Genomic DNA, 20261 nt, shown 5'->3' with positions numbered 1-20261 from the left:
CTCCATCCCGTCCTCTCACATCATATTATTCATCTTAAACATGAAAGTCTGTCATTAACCCTCTTGGCTAGAAACACTTTACGCTAGTATGCAAACGCACATGCGCTTGTGCTATCGAGCCGAAACGAATGTTTGTGCCATTTAACTGGAGCTACCTGTAAACATACCGACATTTTAACTTTACAGTTGCGATGAAACAGAAGTAGTGACAGATTGTTTCTTCTGTATTCTGATGTGCATCCGAGTGTAACAAAGTATTGAAAATTAAAAAATGTTGTGAGGGGACTTGTTTCTAGGATATTGAGAAGTGGGCGTGGCTATCAAAAGTTTATGCAGATGAGCGTGAGCTTGCAGGGGCGGAGTTTAAGACTTAAACACCAGAAGTCTGATGTTCCAGTTATGACATTTTGATTATTATTATTCTAGGTCAATTTTTTTTTTTAAATGAAACATTCACAATAAGATAATTTAGAAAATACAGTGAATTTTCCTTTTATGCTAACTAACGGCTGGAATACACTATACTCAATTTTAAAAATCGTAACTTTTTAAAAAACACTGCATCATAATACACTTTCCGACTTTATATGCTGGATGTAATGGATGGAGCTTGACCTAATTAAGTTTAGGGGTAGGGTGTAGCTAGACCTTCAAGCTCCACCCATTAAATCCACAGAGGAGGAGCTGGACATCAAGCTCCGCCCATTGGATTTGCAGTATGTGACAAATGGAAACAATTTCTTCGAAAATCCGCTCAAAATATAAAACATGTCTGTGTCCAACATACATTTCCAGAAATCGGTCAAATCCCACCAATTTTGCGCCTGATGTGACATTGAATTTGCACATTATCAGTAGAACTTTCCACTCTTATCAGCGATTTTATTAAGCGTCCGCATGCTAATTTGCACTTTTTAGTAAATTCTGTCCCTAAATCTGAACTGGTGTCAACTGCTGCCTTCACGTGCTATTGGAATTATCGTACATACGAGTTTCCTAGTTAAAAATTTGACATGAACGCCCTCTCTAGTCATATTTACTACTGGGAAGCTCTGGGATAATTTTGATACCCAAGTTCCCGAGTTGGGCGGCCATAAACTTTAAACATGGCCGAGGGAAGAACGATTGTTGCTGTCACTGTTGTTCTTTATTAGTTTTTTTTTTTTTTTTTTTAAGTAGTGCATATCTACATCTATGAATCATCATTTGAAACATGAAAATAGCCTGTATTTGACCGAAATTCCAGAATTCTGATAGCAAGGTGAATATTTAACGTTGTCAATGAATGGGACATTTCATTTTTTATGAATCACATTTTATTTTTTACTTTATTTTTCCATTTTTTTTTTTTTTTTTTCAGTTTATTTCCCAAACATTTTATTGATTTTCAAATAGGCAAGAATCAATCTGGTGTCCGCATGATCATGTTCTTTCCGACACCAAAACACTTGTATAGGACGAGCTTCAGAAATGGGAAGTAGGGAATTTCCGATAGCATACAAATCGGGACAAAAATATAGAAAAATGTTGAGGAAAGAGAAAACTGACGCAGAAAAAGCCGTTTGCACTAAGGAGAAGAACACGCATGCGCAGTAAATTGATGTCCGACCTTACGTTCGCATACTGGCGTAGAGTTTGTTTCGGGTCATTATCTTGCTTTTGTCTTGTGAATCACCAGTGAACGGTGTCGTTTCATGCATCAGGGAGCTTTGCTTGCAGCTCAAAGGAAAAATGTTTATATAAAACACAGGACAGGATTAATAACGGAATGGAATATGTGTGTGAGAGTCAAACGCGCCACAAACACACACGTTATCCTTCAGGAAATAATAGTGAACGTCCTGTGTCAAACTGTTCATATCTGCACTGCATTTTATCATTTCGAAAGCGTAACTTATTCAGTGTGTTATATATTAAAGGATTTTTTTTTTAATACTTTCGGGTGAAATTAATATTTCTCATCTTGATGTGTAATCTTGTATAAGATCCTCATATATGACATAAAGATCAGTCTTTCATGTTTGTCATTATTATTGATGCACTGTTTTGTGTTTTCCTCTAACTAAATCAGTTTGATCTCTCCTGTGATCTACGCGCTGCAGTGTGATCACTCTCCGCCAATCACGTCCACCCTTCTCTCTCTCCGCCAATCACGTCCACTCTTCTCTCTCTCTCCGCCAATCACGACCACTGTTTTTTCACTCTCGTCCAATCACGTTCTCTGTGCGTGTGTGGGAGAGTTTTCATGCTGGTTCATAGATGGAACGACGAATTAAACCGTAGTCGGATGAACAACGTAAAAGAGTGAAAGTGTCTGAAAAGAAGAGCATAACACTCTTATGCACTGGTAAGGATCAGCGTGTACATTAAATGAGTTTTTACAATCCTTTTGTTTTGTGTATATGAATGGCTATATGTTAACCTTGAATAAAAATAACAAATTCTATGACAAAAACTATAATAAATTAATTTGAAAACCAGTGTGTGGACATATTTCCATTGCTTTGTGTCATCAACAGTTCAGAAATCTTCATTTGTGTTCTTCACTAGTGACCTCAGTGTACACTAGAGGGCAGTGTGTGCTCAGAATCTAGTGAACTGAGCCAGTGTTGCCAAGTCCGCGGTTTTCCTGCCTAATCCCTGTTTCCACGGGTTATTTTTGTAAATCTGCGGGTTAAAGCTATTTCTCATTAGCATTTGGGCTAGTTTTGCTGTGCAGACCTGGCGACCCTGGACTGATCCCCCAACTACAGACAAGAGTAGGCTACAGGAGATTCCTCTGAGGAAAGAGTAGCCTACATGAAACAACTGCTAATGAAGAGGTAAATAGCCGTTATTGAGGGATGTCGAAGGTCAGTTGCTCGAGTTTATGTTTATCATAATCAAATCTTTAATGAGCTATAAATTAATTTATGAGATGATTGTAGGTTTACAGTGACGACTGTTTTATTGATTGTTGGTAATAAGGGTAAAATCAATCTAACAGTAGTTTCTGGTGATGTTATTATTGTCCCTCTCTGAGAATGGCCTGATGAAGGATAGAGAGAGAAAGAAAGAAATTAGTGAAATGAGAAAATGTTCTGATGTGTGTGATGTGATTCTGTGTCTTTTTAACAATGGTTTGCACAGACAGTTGTCATTCACACCAAGAATCTATAACGATAACTATAAACAACTATTAAGTGTAATCCCATTCCCTTACATAGTTTTTCAGGGGAAACATAATTAAATTACAGTAATTAATTACTTGGTAATGCATTACACCCAATACTAGTCACGGTGACGCTAAGAAGGCTGTCCCAAAAAGCTTGTTCGAAAGCTCCTACAAATGCGCCCTTCTTTTCCTGGGACGCGAAGGATAGAACAGGAGAATATCCCAAGATTCACGCCGGTGACGACTGGATTTTTTTAGAGAGAAAATGCTGAATTACACTTTTAAATGTAAGTATTGTTGGGTTTCAACTTACTTGAATATAGATGATACAAATTATTTATTTTTTTACTTAATATAACTGTATCACTTAAAAATACCAGAATATATTTAAAACGTTTTTTCCTTGATAAAAAATGTCTTCATGTCTTAAAATATCTTGAATGTACTTGCCTCATTTAGTATGCGGTTCTATGAATATGCAAATGAGCCCCGCCTACACTCACTCACTCAGCTCAGAGATCCACTGGTTGACGATCACACGTTGATCTGATTGGTTACAAGGTAGTTTGTGACGTCAGAAACACCAGCGATTTCAAAGCGTGTTTTTGAGACTGTCTTTGGTTCACTGCAGTTTTAAGGAGAAAATACTCAGCAATGGTGTCGACTTATGAATTTACACAATTAAAGTTTGTCTTAAAGCATATTAAAAACACCACATAGACACATAAACAACATTAAAAACTGGATTTTCAACACAGGGGGACTTTAAAACGATAGTTTGACGTCCGTTAGTTATTGTCCTTGGTGTAAGTGGGCCATAAGCTGCGTTGACGCCATGTTGTAATTATCGTTATTACGAGATTTCAACTTGTAAAAAGCATTTATGTCCTCGTATGGCGTGAACGCAGCAATAATTCACAAGTATTTGGGTCAACAGACTGAACTAAATAAAAAAAACAAGATGTCTGAGCAGTTGAGTATTTTGTTGCTGAATTTAATAGAAACATTATAAACATACACATCAGAATATAGACATAGTTGTTTTCCCCTGCAGAAAGTGCACGCGTCACCAGTTTAGCACCAGTTTAGCACCAGTTTATGGAGACAACATCAGAGAAACCTTGAAAAGGTCATTTTAGGCACCTAATGAACATGAGAAACGAAATACAAAACATCCCAGTTTCATGACATCAGTCCAATGATGGACTTTATTTCCCAGAAACTTAATCTCAGATGGAAATCAGTAAAATCTGGAAATTGTCAAACTGTTTGTGGATTCTGAACTGAGATCAAATTCACTAATCACAACGCTGATCTGAGAGCAGCTGCCAATCACAATAGTTGTGTCCCAAATGATACACTCAGTATGAACACATACACTATTTATACTACAAAACGTCATAAAATAGTGCATAAGTACATGAATTGGGACGCACGCACCTATAAACTTGGTTTTTATACATATTATTATTTGGATTATTATCATTACAGAACATGACTCTCCTAAGAATATACTTTGATCCAGAGAAAAAAGAAACCACATGATGTTAAGAAAATGGAAATACAAAGAAATTAGATTCCTAGTGTTCTCTGACGTGGTTTAAACTCCAGCACCTTTAAAGACCTTTTACAAAGTCTTGTTTTCAGGCTCTACTAGAGCAGGTTTTCCTGCTTGAATGTTGATTATTCTCCTCATATTCTCCATTGTTGCGGCTCCTCTCTTCCCAGTCTGTCAGTAAGGCTCTGTTTACTTCCTGTCTCTATGAAGCCCCTCCTTCTGAAAAGCACACTGTGCTCTGATTGGTCGGCTGGAGCAGTGTGTTGTGATTGGTCGAGCGCTTCGAGTGTGTTTGGGAAATATCCCGTCCCTTTCCATAACCACCAGTTTAACACACTACTAACTAACTCAACCAGGCCCCGCCCCTTTATTCTGCGCATTAATTATTATAATGATGAATATTGTGACGTGTTCCCGGAAGAAACTCAAGACTACACTGGAGGCGTTTCAGGAGTTCAGAAACACTGACACTGATATAGAGAAGAACTGGAGCTTCTTCATGATCAAACATCAACATTACACACTAAAGAAAGATGGAAAAAGCAGAATAGATGCGGTTTAAAGCAACACTAAGGAACTTTTCCTCTTCGGTCACCCTACAGGTTGGAAGCGGAATTGTCCATTACCACTGTCGTAAATAATTTTGCCGCCCGCAGCCGACCGACTGTCGCACGCACGCTCGCTGTTTATCCAGCACCAGCTTTGGAATGAACGATGTCCACAGACAAGGTAGAGTATGATGCATGATTTCATGAAAGTATGATGTATTGCAACATCAGAAACGAAGAAAAACTAAATAATGACAATTGTAGCGCTTGATGTAAAGCAAGTCAAATTTGTAGTTTTCTTTCTCATTAGAACTACAGAAACGCGACCCGGTTTGGCAAACTTGCATACTGTGGTTATATCAGATATAGAGTTGCAAAGCGAACCCAGAAGTGCCTTTTACCCTGTTACGACTTGATGAACCACTGATATGATTTTGGAAACATTATTTTAAGGTAAAAAATGTTCCTTATTGCTGCTTTAATATGTGAATCATGTCACATGGAAGGGAGTTGTCAGTGTCCTAATCTGTAGAATATCGCGCTGGTCAAATTCATGTTGATAATATCCTGATTCACCGATCACAGGGAATGAGGAAAGAGAAAGGGATTAAGAGTTAAAAGTCCTGCTCATTGTTAATCGACAGGCTGCTCAGCAGCTCAAATCAAACACTGTACAAGTCTTTATGCCTTTCAAGGCAAGTGTTGTTACGCGTATCATAATTTCTCCAAAATGAGGTGAGAGACAACAGCAGAGTGTTCAATTGAAAAGCTAAACCCAGCAAGCAATATCCCTCATTTCACCGTCTAGGTTAACTATAGACCCGATATAGTCCGGCTGTGAGTAACACACTTCTGGCCAAAATAACCTTGAATGTCATTTTGCCAAAATAACTTGCGAGATGTATGATATTCCATCATCTTCGCAAAGTAAACAGTTTGGTTTAATTTCTTCACTCTTTGTTATCTAATTGACAACTAGTCTATTCTTGGGCGATGATTTAGACGTCTATTAAATTTTCACTTTTGCCTTGTTTTAGCCTAGACGTCTGAGCTGTGTTTGGGCCGCTATATACGCCTTTTAAACGCTTGCTGGGAAGGTTCACACACACACACACACACACACACACACATCCTCTAGATCTCCACCCGACTGCGATTCCTCCACCTAGACTTTAGGAGCCACCAGATGTCCATTGAACGTGATGTAGACGTCCACGTCGTCGCTGTAAATGGCGTTGTCGCGCTCGCGCTTGTAGAGTCGCACCCACACCTCGTCGTTGAGCTCGAGTGCTAGCATGACGCTCTGGCTCTGCATGATGGACCGCTCGCTGGGCTGCGCGTACAGGATCACCTGCTGACGATCGTTCAGCATCAGATGCAGGTACGTCTCCTTGAAGTTCCAGGTGTGAATGTTGACGTTAAAGAAATAGACTCCCGGGACGAAGCAGTAGAACTTCCCTTTGAACATGTTGAAGTGTTCGTCCAGGTTCACGAAGACGGTGTCGAAGATCAAGGCCTGGTAGTAGTCGGCGCTGTGCAGAGCTTTGCGTCGGCCCACGGAGAAGGATGACTGCTGGGTTTTGCAGGGGTCTCCGGGGGTCCCAGTGTCTCCTTTACTGCCTTTGGGCCCCGAAACACCTGTGAATCCTGGGGGTCCGTCCACTCCGGCTTTACCAGGAGTCCCCCGGTCTCCACGATCCCCTTTTTCACCTGTCAACAACCAATCAGCAAGCACATTTACATACACACTGTTATGCTGAGAACTCCCCCATACTTGCAGACTTGGCCACTTAAACAAGGATCAAGTGTGCAAGACTGTCCTATGTCTGATAAACGCCAAAGATCAGTGCCCCTAACGCACACTAAATCCACACTATCTCTAATACCGCATCGGAGAGCTATCAAAAGTTTGACACACTTGCAGTCTATTTGAAAAAATTGGGCCAAATACAGGAAATACATAATGTAAGTAGACAAGTGGTCAGGAGCAACAGGCATGTGTGGGTTTTCGGTTATCGAAGTCTATAATATATGACGTACTTTTCTATTAAAGTATTAAAGGTCCCATTGCATGGATTATTTTATTATTTTAGAATGTTTCCTGGGGTGCCCTTATAATGTTAGTATGTTTTTTAGATCAAAAGTTGTTATAATTTAGAAATAAAAGGCATATTTCCTAGCCTGATTTTAGCCTCTGATTTGAATGCTCTGTTTGAAGGGGCGTGTCTGTGTGAGACTTCAGTGTACACGCCCACTGCTGTGATTGGCTGCTGTGAGACTTCAGTGTAAACGCCCACTGCTGTGATTGGCTGCTGCGAGACTTCAGTGTAAACGCCCACTGCTGTGATTGGCTGCTGTGAGACTTCAGTGTAAATGCCCACTGCTGTGATTGGCTGCTGTGAGACTTCAGTGTAAACGCCCACTGCTGTGATTGGCTGACATGCTTGCATATGAAATATTTAGCATTACATGTGGAACTCTCTCGAAAACTTTTACTATTACAGCTATTATACGTTTTTACTATTACAGCTATCGGGATTAACGAATCGTGAGAAGTTTTTTAAGTATTTAGATCTATTCCCATCACATGAAAGGTTGCAGTGATGAGCATTGAGCAGATGACAGCCTGTTGATCACGTGAATGAAGATCTTATCATTGCAACACAGTTTCTGCACTCTCACTAATGATTTCACCAATGCAAACATGAGGTAAGTACAGTAAGAGCTTCGTTGTGCCGTGTAACAGCGTTACTGATTTCATAACGAGTTTTGGCAAGTGTCCAGATAAACTCGTGCTGTGTGATTGACAGCTTGGGCGATTGGAAAGGGATTGGTTCTTTGATGCTTTCTGTATATATTTTAATCACAGTTTAAGTAAGATTATTTTCATCCTACTAAGAGAAACGATGTGAAGTTGATATTTTAGCCACTGGCTTGATTTACTGATGCATAAACCGTATTGAACGATTTTGAGAGAGAGATTATCTGTCTGAACTTGAACAATTACACATCAGACATTCCCATAACCCACTGGTTCTCCAGAGGCTCGGATGAAGGAACTAAAAAAATACTTGTGTTCATTTGTACATCCAAACACTGAGCAACTGCCATGCTTCGCTCATTTGCAAGCCATGATGTCTCTCGAGGAAAAAACAATATCGCGCTCGCGTATATTCTCATGGACGGGCCAAATTCTCTGTGCGGGCAAAGAAGAAGAAGGGGAGGTGACCTTTCCCCTTATGACGACTTAAAGGGAAGATTTCTAGATTTGCCCATCTGAACTTTCATTTTCTCAAAAATACCCAGGGCTTGGTTTACACCCATCAAAACGTCTAGCCACTGGGGGACCATAGGCAGGCTAAGGAAACTCATATTAAGATTAAAAAACCTCATAAAGTATAATTTTCATGCAATGGGACCTTTAATGTGTATCTAATGTTATGGATTCCCCATTGAATTAACCCGTTGTCCCGTTACAAGTTTCTGCTTTTGTCTTCATTTTAGAGTATCTGCACACTTTTCACTGAGCTATGGTTTGTGCTCGTCGACAGATGTTGCTCACCACCAGTTAAATTACCCCTTATTCAGCTCAAAGGAAATAAACCGTGATCACATGACTTCAGAGCGACCAATGGGAACAGGCCTCTTGTGGTCTGTGGCCACAGAGACTTTCAGGAATCTCTGTGGATGGAAATGGATTGACCACTACCAATCTGTGTCCACTGCGAGTGAAGAGTGAACATTACCCAAAGAACAAACAAACAAAAGTCGTGTTTATTCTCTTTTGGCTTCTTTGTTTGTTCCTCTAAAGCAGCAGCAGAACAAAACTGAGTCAAAGCAGGGAAAAACAAACGCCAAGAATAAACTGCTACTCAACAATCATTGGGTATAATTATGACTGTAAAATAGACAAATGGAGAAATCACTTATATGCCAAGTGACCATCAAACTCTACAGTATTTCAGAACAAATTCATCCGTCACTTTGTAGAATACACAAAATCTATAATATTAATAACATTTTAGTTTGAACGATACATTGATTCACCAGTGAAAATGTAAAATCAGGGATCTCCATCTAAGCTAACCCTGCTGAAGATTCGCAGTAATTATTGGTCACGTTCATATTTAAAGGAGAACTCGGCAACTCTAGCGAACTCTAGTCACTTCTTCGCTGATTTTCCCTTTTGTTGTCGCATGTTTCCCCCACGAGCTCCCCCTACAGCTGTGGGGGGGCGTATATGTCACAACACGGTCGTAAAAAACTCACTTGCGGCGGCCTCCTCCCCCTCTCTACCGCTGCTCATGTGCGTTTGTTATGATCGGAGCAAGCCAACTGTATCGTGTGGAGCTTTGTCTACCGAGGTGGGTAATCTGGTAATACATCATACATGCGTGTGTGTTTATGTTGAATTGCCGTAAAGCGATTCGTGTTTCGCGCTCGTTCTCGTTCTTGTTCCCGCTTCTCACGAGACTTCCAATTTCTATTTTGCCGGGACGCTAGTCCCCAAGTTGCAAGGTTGGTTTTCCGCCTGGGAACGCTGGGGGGAGCGGGGAAAGTCACCAGAATCACCAGAACAGGTTGTTTAACCATCCAAATGATTTCTAGACAGTTTTATTAAGTTAAAAAAGTTACCAAGTTCTCCTTTAACCTTAACTATCGCCATCCCACGGTGGGACGTTTGCCATCATATATTTAAAACAATAATATCTTAGTAAAAGCCTAAAGTAATATTGACAAACTATAAATCATTTTAAAGCTTACAATCACTATCTTTTCATATTTGGTGACTGTTTTTTACAGAGGAGCAGTAATTTATCAATTTGCAACAAGAATATTTCATACTCATTTGGCCTTGTTCATGCAGGCCTTTATTTTGAAGTAGCAGTGAACATGAAAAATCATGAAAGATTGGTTGAAACCTGCCAAGAGTTCAAGAGATAGCACCAATTAAATTTTATAAGAAAATAAGTTAAAAAGCATTTCTTGTAGAGTTTCTTTGCTGCATCCGAAATCACATACAAAAACAGAACGTGACAAAAGAAGGCAGAAAGTATCCTGATGACCTACTACTTCCCCATGCAACTGACTATCCCATGCACCTGACGCTATAAGTCACATGATCATGAAAACATTGGCAAATGTAGTATGGGGTCCAATAGGTGTGTTCGGCTCTTACCTTTAATAATGGTCATGTTAATGATGGTGCGGATCTCCGGCGTCTGATTGGCTGAGGGGTTGAGGGGCGGGTCCAAGTAATCGCAGCAGCGACGGCAGTATCTGGACGTCGGCCTGGAGGGGGGGGGGACAGACGCCACGAGGGGCAGGAGCAGAAACACACCCAACATCACGACACCTGCACAGGAAGGGCACTGGTCAGTGTTGCCAGACGTACGATACGCCAGACCTCTGTATGATCAATAATGAAAAAAATCCCATAATGCACGATAATTTCAGAATTTTGTGACACTTCAAATGAAGGTTGTTGTAATCATAGTGCTTCTATACTCATTGATCTAGCTGTGGATTCTACGTCTACCGTCATGAGGAGAATGTGAACGTGCACGTCTTCCATCTCACGTTACATCTCCTCAGCCAATCATCGTGGAGAGACTGACTCTCTCCCACGAGCACAAGTTAACGCTCTTTTTTTATATTGTAATACAAAGCTGCATATCATAAACATGTCATCTCTGTATGTTTTGCAAGAGAAAAAAAAGTAACAAAAAAACAAAAGTTTGGTTGTGTCCAAGCTGAAGTCAATAGTTTAGCAATAAAGTAATTTGCAGGCCGTGTCATAAAGTTGTTGGTCTAGATAAATATCTGTATTCTGGTACGTTTGACTCGTGTACGATAATTTTCTTCCAAATACAATAATTTTTGAGCTTCTGGTACGATACTTGGACGTTTTGGATCTGGCAACACTGGCACTGGTCGTTACAGACACTAAACCGCTGAGATCACCCGGAGACGGCCTTCACGCTGTGCGTTTCACTAGTGTTGGATTGACAGACACATTTAACATGCTGAGCGATACTCACACAGGACGGTTTTCCAATCCAATGCACTACTTTTCCATTGTTTTTCAATGTAAACACACGCTAGACGGACGTGTTTGACCTTTGCGCTTGTATCTCGCGTATTTTGCAGCGTCTCGCGCATGACACGCCATTAAAAAAATGCTCAAGTTATAATAAGTTAAACTTAAAAAAAAAAAAATAGTGCTGGGCAATGATTAATCGCATCTAAAATAAAAGTTTGTGTTTACATAATATGTGTGTGTGTGTACTGTTTTGATTATTTTGTATATATAAATACACACATATGCATCGACAGTGCCGTCGCAGGTGGGGTGCGAGGCCCTGTGCGAACTTGAAATGCGAGGCCCGGCTCTTTGATGTGGATGCTCGAATGCGCATGAATAACAGTCACACGGACGTAGCTGTTCTAGTTCTATTGCACGCATAATCTCACTGAAATACGTTTTTATCAAGTAGAATAATACAGCATAATCATGCACATGGTCTCAGCTATGACTTTTTGCTATTTATTTCAGAGGAAAAAAATACATAGATACAAAGAATACATACATAGATCCGCCTATTTAATTAATGTGTATCTCAATAGTCCAGTGGTAGAACTTTCGCCTAGCGTGTCAGAGCTTGTGGGTTCTAATCCGCACTCGTGTAGGTTTTTTTTCTCGTATAGTTTTTTTTTCCTCATCAAAACCGATTATGTTCATCAGTGGTTGTATATCAAGCAGGGACACGTTTGTGTGCATTATGTTTTGTGATTTCACCAGAACGAATAGAGTATCCGCAACGGATTGAAGCGCGCGTCCGAGTGAAGACAGTGCGGTGTGCGCGAGCCACACGAGAAAACACTGTATCCGCGCCACTGATCGCAGCGGCAACGAGCACTTTGATCACTTGATTTAACACATTTCAGCGCTAGATCGTCTCTTATTTAAAAAACGAACGAAATGAATGCTCTGCCAGTTAACTGGAGATGTTTTATTTATTTGTAGAATTGTTACATTCGTGCCGCGAGATGTTTTAAAAAAAAAAAACGGCAGGATTGCGAGGCCCCCTAGTGGCGCGAGGCCCTGTGCGGTTGCACAGTTCGCACAGTCTATGCAACGGCTCTGTGCATCGAACAGTTCTGCTTGCCTATTTCAAACTATATTTTACCCCTAAATGAAGAACGAAAAGAGCTTCGTCTGAAGTATATCGGGCCTACACGACGGTGCACTAAACACAGCAGACAACGCTGTCAAAGCAATTAACGTTCACACGGATCTGCAAATACGACTACAAAGGCTGTATTCTGCTGCCAGGCCAGTAGATGGCGATGTCACTTCGTAAAGAGAAACCCCACGCCTATAGACTGAGCTCGTATACGCACGTTTTCACAAATTTTTTTAGAGACGGTAAAGGTATCACTTTCAAAACCATGCATTTTGAAACCCGTTGAAAAGCCGTTGTTGTGTAAACGAATGGCCAAAAAGCATAAAAGTTTTCCATTTTTAGCTGAAAATGCTGTCGTGTGAACACACCCTAAACTGCAGTCTGTGCACAGAATGACCTTCAGTCACATCCATAAATATGCTGCCAGTCTAATAATTATTAATGAACCCTTTTTGAATAATAAAACATCATGACATATAAAAAAAAAACGTGAGAGTTGTTGAAGGCCTGAGGTTGAATTTGTGTCGGTAATAAACAAGCTTATAAAAGTGACATTTATGGATCTCGTCTTTGAGCCTCTCTCTCTCTCTCTTTCTCTCTCTTTCTCTCTGTTCTGCAAGTTCAACATTATCTCATTCAAGCATCATTTCTGCCGTTCTCTCTTCAGAACATGTATCCTCTACGCCTAATTGCTTCTTTCAGTCTCTGTAACATCGCCTTTAAAGAACATCAATTCTGCAGAAACCTTGAGTGATTCATTGAGACTCGGTTGCAGCTGTGTGTTCGACTTATGAAAACCAGATGAGAGGAAACACACACAGAGAGAGAGAGAGAGAGAGAGAGCAAAAGCCACGTCCTCAGAAATTATGAATCTCGTCAAACAATCTCTTTCCGAATGACTGACATGAAAAGCGTTCCCTAAAGCTCCCGGAGACTGCGGAGAGGTTGAAGGCCTCGAGCAGAGACAGGAGAGATCTCCTGAATGTAATGTAGTAACTCACCGCTGTGTCCTCGAGCACCTTCAGCGACTCCGACCGTCTCTCTTCGCTCCTCCGTCCTCGTCTCTCTCTCTCTCTCTCAGCCTTCGTGAGGAGGAGTTTCCTCAGCAAACTCTTTATTCTCTCGCCCGCCTCTCTCTCCGCATATCTCATTCATCCTCTTGTTTTAAAGCGTTTGCTCCTCCAGCTTTAGAGTCACAGATGCTGTTCTTCTTCAAACACTCGACAGGAATCAGCATGTCTGCTTTATGCAGGTAAACGCGTGCCACTGGATTCAGTGTGTGTAAGTCGAACGCCATGGTTATAGCAGTTAAATCCTGCTGGTGATGTTTACTGGGCACAGTCTGTGTTTAAGATATCAGATCATTGTGGGTAATCTGGTTCACTGGTGCGATGCCATGCTGAGGAAGCAGTGCCAAGGTCACACTGAAGCCAGTGTTTCTCTTTCGAAAGACACGTGTGAGACTTTATCAGTCCTGCAGTTTGTGCTAAACATCCCCTCTGGTGCTCAATGACCGAAACATTGTACGTTTTTTTTACTTCATCGGAATGGTATGAAACTTGGGAAAGGTTTTGGCACTTGCTGTGTGAACACACACAAAAAATCATGGACATGATTCGAACAGGTTAAATGGCCCTGTAAAAAATAGTCCCACTTGTATTGTCCAAAAATGCTCCTCTAGTGGAAGCGTTTGGTACTGCAGCCGAACACACTCTCACTGAAAGATCATTTATTGAGATATCAACCTCATATTTGGAACACAACTTGTTTAGATTTATGGCTTTGATTTTCTTGCAGTTTTAGATTAAAACTTGTTTTTGAAAATATAGATTTCATATAAAAAATTTAAAATAGTATTTTTGTGCATTTTTCATAACAATAAATGTAAAATTCTGCAACCTTTTCACTTCAGCAATAATCTGCCAAGTGTCGTCTTTAAAGGCACAATATGTAACTTTTTTGCTTTAAAAATAGCAAAAATCACCTTATCTATGTTATATATTTTTTTTAGTTGTGTACTTACATTATCCCGACTGTTTCCAACAACTTTCAAACCAGGAGAAATTTGTAATTTAATTCGAGAAACGTCCCGTTTCTTAATTTCCGTTTTCTCGCCGCCAATGGCGTCATATCCGCGTTGTCCCTGGTTTCTGCTCGTGCTGCCATGGCAACCAGAGCTATGAACCAGAGCCGTCTGATCCAAAGCGACTGACGCGGACAACTTTGTAGTTCGCAATGTCTATTTGCACGCTGTTGTTGTTTCGTTCAAACATTATGGACCATGGCAAGCAGACTTTGGATAAAAAAAAGGAGAACTAAAACAAGAATCAATATCAGCGCGGTGTTTTCGAGATGCCGAGAGCTCCCATAGACAGTATATAAACGAGAGCTCCACGTCCGAGACTTCGACCGCTCCTACATGTACTTTACTAAACAGGCGAGCACATTTACATAAAACTAATCAATGTTATATAGTTCAACAATGATAAAATGTTAGAATATAATCTTTATGTTATTCTAATGTTGATCTAGCTTACTGCTAGTCTCATACAGACAAACTAACACATACATTTCAACACATTCAAATGCAGTTTAGTGTGCTAGTGTAATGTTAGACCAGGTGAAACAGCGCTGCGTTACCTCACAAGTTTAATTTGTCTAATAAACTGACCTGTGAGTAGTAATTCTGCGTGTAGTTCGGTAGAATGAAATGTCCATATTCCTTTATATCCGCGGGACTCGCGTCGCGTGTGGAACTGATAGCTGTCTCTTAGCAATCCCGAACTGCTTCATATCACAGTCATGATAAAACATCGATGTATTCAGTCATCCATAAACATTATTAGATCGGTCGGCTTGACGTTGACGACAAGATCCATAATTCTTAGCAAATGTTGCGTCATCAATCTACGCCTTTGTTATTGTAAATAGGTTAGCGACCCCTAGTGGCGAAAAATGCCATACTGTACTTTTAAAAAGAAATCAAACTTCAGTCTGTTGCTTTAAAGCTTTCAAGATTTACGACAGTTTAAGTTGGAAACTATGCTCAAAAAGTGAATACATGGATTATAAATACTGCATAAGTATACTTTACTACCATAAAATCCCCTAAAAATACAAAATATTAAATAAAAAACATTATCAAACTAAAATATAGTACATTCCTGTCATCACCGTTTTCCCCTGCTGGAGCATGAAGAGGTAAAGATCCCTCCACTAACCTTGTACCAACACCCTGGCAACGCCTTAGCAACCACCCACAATATCCTCAAGTCAAATGTATCATGATAGCACTTTTTACAATACACATGGTTTCATAATGCTTGCCAGACAGCAACATACTGTAGTGTCGGCCCAGATCCGGGCCACATCCGGGCCGTGTGGATCCATGTGTACCAGATCTGGGCCGACATTATGGCTGGGTTTACACTAGGCATTAACATGCGACCTGTATCCGGATGTTGTCCACATTCACACTGAAAAGATCAGTGTAATGTAAACGCACTCCAGCCGTTGTGTCTGCATTCACAGGTGGACGTCTCCATTTTATATAGGCTTACACACATGAGAACCACTGATCTATATGCAAATTCCCTGTATATTAGAGCAGATTCCCTCTTGTTAAGACATTAAGAATGAAATTGCACAAAATGATAAAGCTTGAATTTTCATCCCTTTTGGATCCAAGTCTCATCTAATCCGAGCTGTGCTTGCAGCCTCTTCATCCTCATTCTGCGAGATTTGTATAATGTCCCCCGACTGAAAACTGCTTTTAAAAGAAACATATTCTTGCGTATGTCTGTTCAACTCTTTCGGGTCAGTGTTTCTCTGGCATGATTATTCACACACACTTTATCACACACTTCTATCCTCCCCTCCTCCACTGCTTTAAACAGCACGTTTTCCCTTGACATTCCCGGACCGAGAAAAACCCACAGAATGACTCATGAGCCGGGAGTTTAACCATGAGGAGTTGATGATACGTTTGCTTGTCGAGACTGAAGTGAGATGAAACATGAACAAGAAATCATAGCGTGTTTTACTCTCTCTCACATTTTTCCATGTTGTGTATCAGATCATCATTTTATTACAGTGAATATTGCCTTGACAAATCAAAAATGTAAAAGTCCTTACTGGAAGTTTAATGTAGCGTTGTTAAAAGAAAAAGATTTTTGTAAAAATTTTGAATTGTTTTGGAGTGAGTGGGTTTCCCAGAAGGATGATTTTGAAAGTTTGCTACAGTGGTGGGAGAATCGGGAAGACCCAAATAAAAGTTTTTTGTCAGCAATTTACTTTCTTGTCTACTATAAAAATGAAACAACAAATATCTGAAATAGAGCAAGAGATCTTTCAGATTACATCTGGAATGATTCAACAGTCAGATTCATCATTAGATGGAAAGTTATCTGAAAAGAAGCAAGATCTTGAAACTTTATTGCAAGTTCGGGCCAAAGGTGCCCTAATAAGGTCGCGGTTTACGTCTATACATGACATGGATGCTCCCACTGTGTAGAACTATATAAAAAGGAGGACACTGATACTGGATGCATTTCACAATTACAACAGCTTCCTACCATCACTAAAGAGCAGAGTCGGACTCTGGACAGTGCTGTTTCGTTTAAGGAGTTAACGGATGCAGTAATGCAGATGAATGCTGGCCGTGCACCTGGAATTGATGGACTGCCAGTGGACTTTTATAACCCCTCATTTACACTGCAAACGTCTGCGGTGCATTACGTCTGCGACAAGGTTTTATTCCGTCCTCCACGCGGTGCCAACTCACACCAGGAGCATTTCAGAAGCGGAGCGACTGAATGCGCGAGACCACGTGATTTGCCTGTCCGACGTGTTTTTTCTTGATTTTGGGGTTTCTACCATACAGTCTATGGTTTCTACCAATGATATTGGTGTGTAATACGTTTGGGAGTTTGCACAGGGTGTTTATTTTGAATTTGACAATGTTTTCTTTTACTTTTATTTTGTATTCCCGGTGCGACTTGGACGCGCGTCCGTTAAAAATAGACTAGGCGCCTATATTTAGCGAAGCGGCACGGAGAGCCGCTTCTGGGAAGCTTCTGAAACGCGCCGCGTCGCGGCCGGTGTAAACACAAGCATTGACTAGAATGGGCGCGATCAGCTCCGGTAGCCGTGTCGCAGCCGTAATGCGCCGCAGACGTGTGCGGTGTAAATGAGGGGTAAGGCTTTTTGGGAGATCATCGGAAGAGACTTTTATGAGGTGGTTCAATAATGATTTAAAGATAAACTACTTCCCAAAAGTTGTCAACGGGCAGTGTTGGCCCTGATACCCAAGAAAGGATACTTGAGTTTCCTAAAAAATTGGAGGCCTGTATCAATTCTAACATCTGACTATAAGCTAATAGCTAAGTTAATGGCCACTAGAATGAAATCTGTTTTGGGGGATATAATACATCAAGACCAGTCCTATTGTATTCCAGAAAGAACAATGATAACATTTTTCTGATCAGAGATATTTTGGACTACTCTAAACTTTATGAAGTGGATGTAGGTTTTTTGTTCCTGGATCAGGAAAAAGCCTTTGATAGAGTTGACCATGGTTTTCTGTTTGAAATATTACATTCGTTTGGGTTTGGAAATGTTTTTATATCTTGGATCAAACTTTTGTATATGAATGTACACTCACCTGAAGGATTATTAGGAACACCTGTTCAATTTCTCATTAATGCAATTATCTAATCAACCAATCACATGGCAGTTGCTTCAATGCATTTAGGGGTGTGGTCCTGGTCAAGACAATCTCCTGAACTCCAAACTGAATGTCAGAATGGGAAAGAAAGGTGATTTAAGCAATTTTGAGCGTGGCATGGTTGTTGGTGCCAGACGGACCGGTCTGAGTATTTCACAATCTGCTCAGTTACTGGGATTTTCACGCACAACCATTTCTAGGGTTTAAAAAGAATGGTGTGAAAAGGGAAAAGCATCCAGTATGCGGCAGTCCTGTGGGCGAAAATGCCTTGTTGATGCTAGAGGTCAGAGGAGAATGGGCCGACTGATTCAAGCTGATAGAAGAGCAACTTTGACTGAAATAACCACTCGTTACAACCGAGGTATGCAGCAAAGCATTTGTGAAGCCACAACACGCACAACCTTGAGGCGGATGGGCTACAACAGCAGAAGACCCCACCGGGTACCACTCATCTCCACTACAAATAGGAAAAAGAGGCTACAATTTGCACGAGCTCACCAAAATTGGACAGTTGAAGACTGGAAAAATGTTGCCTGGTCTGATGAGTCTCGATTTCTGTTGAGACATTCAGATGGTAGAGTCAGAATTTGGCGTAAACAGAATGAGAACATGGATCCATCATGCCTTGTTACCACTGTGCAGGCTGGTGGTGGTGGTGTAATGGTGTGGGGGATGCTTTCTTGGCACACTTTAGGCCCCTTAGTGCCAATTGGGCATCGTTTAAATGCCACGGCCTACCTGAGCATTGTTTCTGACCATGTCCATCCCTTTATGACCACCATGTGCCCATCCTCTGATGGCTACTTCCAGCAGGATAATGCACCATGTCACAAATCTCGAATCATTTCAAATTGGTTTCTTGAACATGACAATGAGTTCACTGTACTAAAATGGCCCCCACAGTCACCAGATCTCAACCCAATAGAGCATCTTTGGGATGTGGTGGAACGGGAGCTTCGTGCCCTGGATGTGCAACCCACAAATCTCCATCAACTGCAAGATGCTATCCTATCAATATGGGCCAACATTTCTAAAGAATGCTTTCAGCACCTTGTTGAATCAATGCCACGTAGAATTAAGGCAGTTCTGAAGGCGAAAGGGGGTCAAACACAGTATTAGTATGGTGTTCCTAATAATCCTTTAGGTGAGTGTATCTTCCATTTTAAAGATTGGTGGTGGTTTAAGTCAACCAATAAGAACACAGAAGGGTATTAGGCAGGGGTGTCCACTGTCAGGTCAGCTTTATGCTTTAGCAGTGGAACCACTTTTATGTCTACTAAGAAAAGATCGGTCTGGTTTAAGGATTGGTGATGATCTTCATTCTGTTAAACTGACTGCGTATGCGGATGACATTACTGTAATTGTGAAAGAACCTGATGTCAACCAAGTGAAGAGAGAGGTTATGATATAATGTTATGAATTGAAATTAATTTTAATGTGAGCTAATAACCTATTTATTATGTAGGTAGGATTTTTTTAATGCTTGTGTAATATAATATTTATTGTTTTTTATAAGTGTCTGTAAATAAAAGAATCTTAAAAGTCAAAGTCTCTCTCTCTCTCTCTCTCTCTCTCTCTCTGCCTCTCTCTCTCTCTCTCTCTCTCTCTCTCTCTCTCTCTCTGCCTCTCTCTCTCCCTCTCTCTCTCTTTCTCTCTCTCTCTCTCTCTCTGCCTCTCTCCCTCTCTCTCTCTCTCTCTCTTTGTGCGCATGTGCGAAGCGAATGGTGGTGAGAGTGAGTGGACAGCTGAGCGCGTGGTGAGTGCGAGGTGTTTGTGCCCGCTGTGGCTTCTCTTTTCAAACTTTCTTTTTTGTTGTATGTTGTTGTTTTGTATTTTTGTTTAAACCGTATGTGTTGTGACTGGGTGATAAAAGGACTGTTAAAAGTTTAAGGGCGCTTTACGCCGGTGTTTTCGTACACTATGGCGGCCCATACAGGTGGTGTTTTAGATTCCCTCACGCGTCGGCATGGAGTTAAAATCGTGGCGGCGGGCAGTGCAGAGGAATGCAGTTTAGCTGTTGGAAATGTGATTGGGCATGCATGCGTTTTGGCTGCTTCAAAGATGAACAATGCAATTGTACTTTTTCTGA

General features: G+C 40.8%; 1 protein-coding gene across 2 annotated transcripts; it reads right to left on the bottom strand.

The window, feature by feature from the left end:
* Nucleotides 1-4129: 4129 nt before the first annotated feature.
* Nucleotides 4130-13514, bottom strand: c1qtnf6b (C1q and TNF related 6b). 2 transcript variants are annotated; one of them, XM_081380774.1, is made up of 3 exons: nt 13449-13514; nt 10440-10669; nt 4130-6970 (listed from the first exon to the last, which is right to left on the bottom strand). In XM_081380774.1, exons 2-3 carry the CDS (start codon nt 10606-10608, stop codon nt 6426-6428), a joined length of 714 nt encoding a protein of 237 aa, XP_081236900.1. In that variant the 5' UTR covers nt 10609-10669; nt 13449-13514; the 3' UTR covers nt 4130-6425. The 2 variants fall into 2 exon arrangements, with proteins under 2 accessions (XP_081236900.1, XP_081236899.1); XM_081380773.1 differs by having other exon boundaries at nt 10440-10616; nt 13449-13509.
* Between the last annotated feature and the right edge of the window lie 6747 nt (nt 13515-20261).

Source organism: Scardinius erythrophthalmus (genome assembly GCF_964197995.2).
Source record: "Scardinius erythrophthalmus genome assembly, chromosome: 12".
Lineage (NCBI taxonomy): Eukaryota > Metazoa > Chordata > Actinopteri > Cypriniformes > Leuciscidae > Scardinius > Scardinius erythrophthalmus.
Note: the sequence above shows the minus strand (reverse complement) of the source record. Positions and strands in the feature narration are given on the sequence as shown.